Source organism: Nanorana parkeri, unplaced genomic scaffold, assembly GCF_000935625.1.
Source record: "Nanorana parkeri isolate BGI_ZX_2015 unplaced genomic scaffold, ASM93562v1 scaffold2261, whole genome shotgun sequence".
Taxonomy (NCBI): Eukaryota; Metazoa; Chordata; class Amphibia; order Anura; family Dicroglossidae; genus Nanorana; species Nanorana parkeri.
The window spans coordinates 137819-143108 of record NW_017308529.1 but is presented as its reverse complement, the minus strand read 5'-3'; the positions used below and the strand labels follow the sequence as shown (position 1 = coordinate 143108).

The following is a 5290-nucleotide window of genomic DNA, read 5'->3' as shown; positions in this document are numbered from 1 at the left end:
ACACCCCCCCCCCCCCCCAGTCTCACATTATTTTTATACATGTATATAGCTCTGACATATACCACAGTGCTGTACAGAGGACACTGAGCCAGTCATATTTGTTTCTGTACAGAGAAGCTTACACTTTAATGCAGAATGGCGCCGTCTGTAGGGGGACTACAAATCCCAGCAATACATTTTTACAGCAATGCAGAGCAGTATATGAATTGGACTCTGGACTTAGCAACGCACTAGACACTGGATAGATCCTGCACTGCCAGACTGGCGCTGCTGGGCCTCAGCCCCCGGCCTCCTCCCCTGTCAGTGCCCCCCCCCCGCCTTGGGCCCTGGGGCGGCTGCACCGCCGGTATTTCCGCCCCTGACAACCATATTAAGCCGATTGGTGTGGTTTCGTGCATGCACATAAGACCCTTGAGAAAGAGTTATAGGTGATTTAACTGAATGCCATATCACCAAATCAAAAATGTCAATTTTATTAGGACTTTAAGAAACAGGCAAATTGTCATTGTGTTGGCCAAACTGATTGTACCCCAAATATTCAGTAAATATCATTATATTTTTCACTAAAGTGTTGAGATCATTCGGCTGGGGAACAGCTTCTACATTAATTGGGACCGGAAGATGTATTACCCCAAGAAGGACACCCCGGCGGAGGCCCGAACCACCACCCTCAATGAGGAGCTGGGGCAAATCAAATACATTTTCTCTGACAAGACTGGAACCCTCACCCAGAACATCATGACCTTCAACAAGTGTTCCATCAATAGCAACTCCTACGGTGAGCGGAACCCCCAGGGTCAGGCTAAAAATTGTCATAATTTTATATATATATGTAAGTCAGCAAAAGACACTGCCGGGCTTTCTTTCAAACTCTCATCATGCTTTGCAAACATGGCTGCACCCTGTAGCAAATGTCAAGACAGGCAGTGTAAACACTATGGGGGGCATAAGTAAAGGGAAATAGGAAACAGCTGAAACTTTTATTAAACACACAATATAACAAATGATGCACCGAGAGACCCGCCCCCAAAGGGCTCACATAGCGGCTATGCCAGCAAATGGGAACTTGACGAGAATCTGCCACCAACAGGGCTGGATTTCCCACAAGGCCAACCAAGGCCCAGCCTCGGGGCAGCAGGGGTGAGGAATTCCTATCTCCCGATGCCCGGGACATGCAGTTTCGGGCGCCGTGCGGGTAGTTGTTTTCTACATTTAGCCTTGCTTTGGACCAGCAGAGCTAAATGTACAGCGGGGAAGCCTCTGCTTGTTTTGTACAAGTGATCCCGGCGATGTCACCTAGATCACTTGTATGCAGCCTGCAGGTCTGCCATTCTCCATTGGGGGGAGGGTGTTTGGCGGGTAGTGGGGCGCGTTGAGGAACCTGGCCTTGGTGCAGCAAAGAGAGTAAATCCGGCCCTGGCCACCAACCAATGAATTTGAATGGTCGAAGTGATGGTGTCCCTTTGAAAAGATTTAAACACATGAAGCTCATTAAGTTGCTTTCCACCGTTCCTCCCCCATCTAACCTAAATCTCCACATGCATGGAGATCGAGATGGCCGAAGACAGTGAACCCAAAAGAAGACTGTGCGAAGATAAAAAGCACCTACGAAGGGAGCTTACATGGCTGGAAGGGAGGTATCTATAGTGGAGTTTAGTTCATCTTTAAATGGGACTAAGATGGCCCCCAAATAAATGTATAAATGGTCACATTTCACCAATACAAATGTATTCAGAGGAAATACAAATCTGCAATCAAGTATTCACTTTAACTGACTAAAAATGGCAAGTCCTTTATCAATATTTATAAAGAAATAGCTTGTTAAAATATTCCTGGTGCTCTGCGCTAAAAGTGTTTATATTCAAGCTAAATAGTTTGTCAGCCTCATTACCAAACTTGGATTTACACTGTATGACTCATCGTAAGAACATGACATGAAGAGTCCAGACAAAAATGATACTTGAAGAATGAAACCCCCTGACAGACTCCTCTGTCCTTGGGGGATTCTATTGGTGAGATCCCTGCATGGAGTTCTTGGGTCTGTACACTCGCTGTGCCCATTATGAGGGGCTCCCACCATCCCTGAGCTGAGTTCCCGGGTCTGTACACCTGCTGTGCCCATTATGAGGAGCTCCCACCATCCCTGTGCTGAGTTCTCCAACCAAGGCCCAGCCTCGGGGCAGCAGGGGTGAGGAATTCCTATCTCCCGATGCCCGGGACATGCAGTTTCGGGCGCCGTGCGGGTAGTTGTTTTCTACATTTAGCCTTGCTTTGGACCAGCAGAGCTAAATGTACAGCGGGGAAGCCTCTGCTTGTTTTGTACAAGTGATCCCGGCGATGTCACCTAGATCACTTGTATGCAGCCTGCAGGTCTGCCATTCTCCATTGGGGGGAGGGTGTTTGGCGGGTAGTGGGGCGCGTTGAGGAACCTGGCCTTGGTGCAGCAAAGAGAGTAAATCCGGCCCTGGCCACCAACCAATGAATTTGAATGGTCGAAGTGATGGTGTCCCTTTGAAAAGATTTAAACACATGAAGCTCATTAAGTTGCTTTCCACCGTTCCTCCCCCATCTAACCTAAATCTCCACATGCATGGAGATCGAGATGGCCGAAGACAGTGAACCCAAAAGAAGACTGTGCGAAGATAAAAAGCACCTACGAAGGGAGCTTACATGGCTGGAAGGGAGGTATCTATAGTGGAGTTTAGTTCATCTTTAAATGGGACTAAGATGGCCCCCAAATAAATGTATAAATGGTCACATTTCACCAATACAAATGTATTCAGAGGAAATACAAATCTGCAATCAAGTATTCACTTTAACTGACTAAAAATGGCAAGTCCTTTATCAATATTTATAAAGAAATAGCTTGTTAAAATATTCCTGGTGCTCTGCGCTAAAAGTGTTTATATTCAAGCTAAATAGTTTGTCAGCCTCATTACCAAACTTGGATTTACACTGTATGACTCATCGTAAGAACATGACATGAAGAGTCCAGACAAAAATGATACTTGAAGAATGAAACCCCCTGACAGACTCCTCTGTCCTTGGGGGATTCTATTGGTGAGATCCCTGCATGGAGTTCTTGGGTCTGTACACTCGCTGTGCCCATTATGAGGGGCTCCCACCATCCCTGAGCTGAGTTCCCGGGTCTGTACACCTGCTGTGCCCATTATGAGGAGCTCCCACCATCCCTGTGCTGAGTTCCCGGGTCTGTACACCCACTGTGCCCATTATGAGGGGCTCCCTCCATCCCTGAGCTAAGTTCCCGGTTCTGTACACCTGCTGTGCACGTTATGAGGGGCTCCCACCATCCCTGTGCTGAGTTCCCGGGTCTGTACACCTGCTGTGCCCACCCGCAGGCCATGCAAATGTATTATGCCTAGGTTTGCCCACTCCTCCAGACTGACATTCACCCATCATGGCATTTTTATATTTGCATAACTCCTCCCAAGTTCCAGCCCACTGCTTGCATCGGGGCTGAGGGCTCTTGAGAGGAGTACTGAGGCATGGCTAGTGGGAGGGTGCGGTATATACCCTCCTGAAAACATCACCCTGATGCCTTCTCTAACTGACCATGATCTGCATGGACATTTAAAGCTGAACTCCATCTTTAGACAACGCCCTGCACTTTGAAAAGACTAGTATGAGTGATGAGTGTGAGCACCATTTAGTGCAGTCATATTTGGAGCCCCGGCTGGCACGATGGTGCACCTCCCAATGTACATTGTGGGTTTAGAAGTGGGTTAATGTGCAGCCATTGCAAAGCCAAACAATGGGTTCAATATCACCACCACCACCACCATCACCACCACCACCATCACCGCCACCATAGATTTTCCATAATAAAGAGCAAGTGAATAAACAACATAATAAGAATAAATGGTGATCTGTAGGAATTTCTCATTGGGTCTGTACTTCTCTCTGCAGGGGACGTGTTTGACTATGCTGGAAATAGACTGGAGATTAATGAGGTAAGCTTTTCAGTTAACATTACAGAATCCATCCAATCAAACACAAGGCAAATAGCTTAATACGAAGATAAGATAGATATATGAGAGCTGTTTTACCCGCCAAAGGGTTGTATTGTTGTCCATCCAAACCTGAGATATCCACAGCCCTACCAGACTCCAGAGCTCTGTTGTTGACCAGTCTTTTGTCTACTTAGTGCTGCAGGTTGGTCACCATCCCCAGCCTGTGATTGGACAGTAAAGGAGAAGCAGCAGGCTGATGAGCGTTTCCTTCTGCTTATATGGCATGTTTCCTGATTGGTTCCCAGCATGACCCTACTCCCTACTAGTCTCTACTATCTGCAGAGCTATCCCTATAATGAGGCTGTCACCTCAGGCAGCATCATTTTGGGTCATGTTGGGGGGGGGGCAGGCCCTTTCCAGCCAGAGCGTCCCAAGTTCCTAAGAGCTGGGAGGGGAAATTTGTAAGGGCCATACACATCTCCCCTTCCAGCTCTTAGCAACCTGGGACACTCTGGCCTGTATCCCATTCAGCTCTAGCTGATGTCCTGGCCAGCTCCTGGCAACCAGTGATGTCAGTGAGCTGTGCAAGATGGTTGGCAGAGCTCGGCTGTGCACCACCAGGATATTAGGAATGCCCGTCTATTAGTATGGAATTGTGTTGCAGCATGACCATGGAAGGAAAACCATGCGGACCCAAGGCTGACATACAATCCCCATGCAGCCGTCCCGAATATAAGCCGAGGTACCTAATTTGACCAAAAAAAACTGGGAAAAAGTATTGACCCGAATATAAGCCGAGGGAAATGAGGCAGCTACTGGTAGATAGATACTAATAAAATTACATTAATATTTATTTAAAAGAAAAATAACCTAGCTCTGTAAGTGGAAAAGGGGGTACAGGGCTACATATCATGTACTACGGATCATTTAACCCATTCATTGGCGAGGTAAGTAAGAAGACGCGCTGGCGCTGACTCGAGTATAAGCCGAGGGGGGCACTTTTCACCCAAAAAAATGGGCTGAAAATCTCGGCTTATACTCGAGTATATACGGTATATTACACTATTTCCATTGAAAATCCCAAAATACAGCAAGAGACCCAGGGCCGGATTTCCCACAAGGCCAACCGGGGCCCAGCCTTGGGGCAGCAGGGAGTAGAGGGGCAGCAGGGGTGTGCAATTTGTATCTCCCGATGCCCGGGACATGCAGTTCCAGGCGCCTGGCAGGTAGTTGTTTTCTACATTTCGCCCTGCTTTGGGCAAGCAGAGGTAAATGTACAGCGGGGAAGCCGCCGGTCGTTTTGTACAAGTGATCTCGAC

General features: G+C 47.7%; 1 protein-coding gene across 1 annotated transcript in view; it reads left to right on the top strand.

Moving 5' to 3' along the window:
* Positions 1-5290, top strand: part of LOC108801231 (phospholipid-transporting ATPase ID-like) — a gene marked incomplete at its 5' end in the record, with an annotated part of 56437 nt that overhangs the window by 30297 nt on the left and 20850 nt on the right. Inside the window, 2 exons of the mRNA XM_018573166.1 lie at positions 570-778; positions 3928-3971. Of these exons, the coding sequence (XP_018428668.1) occupies positions 570-778; positions 3928-3971 (253 nt within the window). The remainder of the gene's footprint in view (positions 1-569; positions 779-3927; positions 3972-5290) is intronic.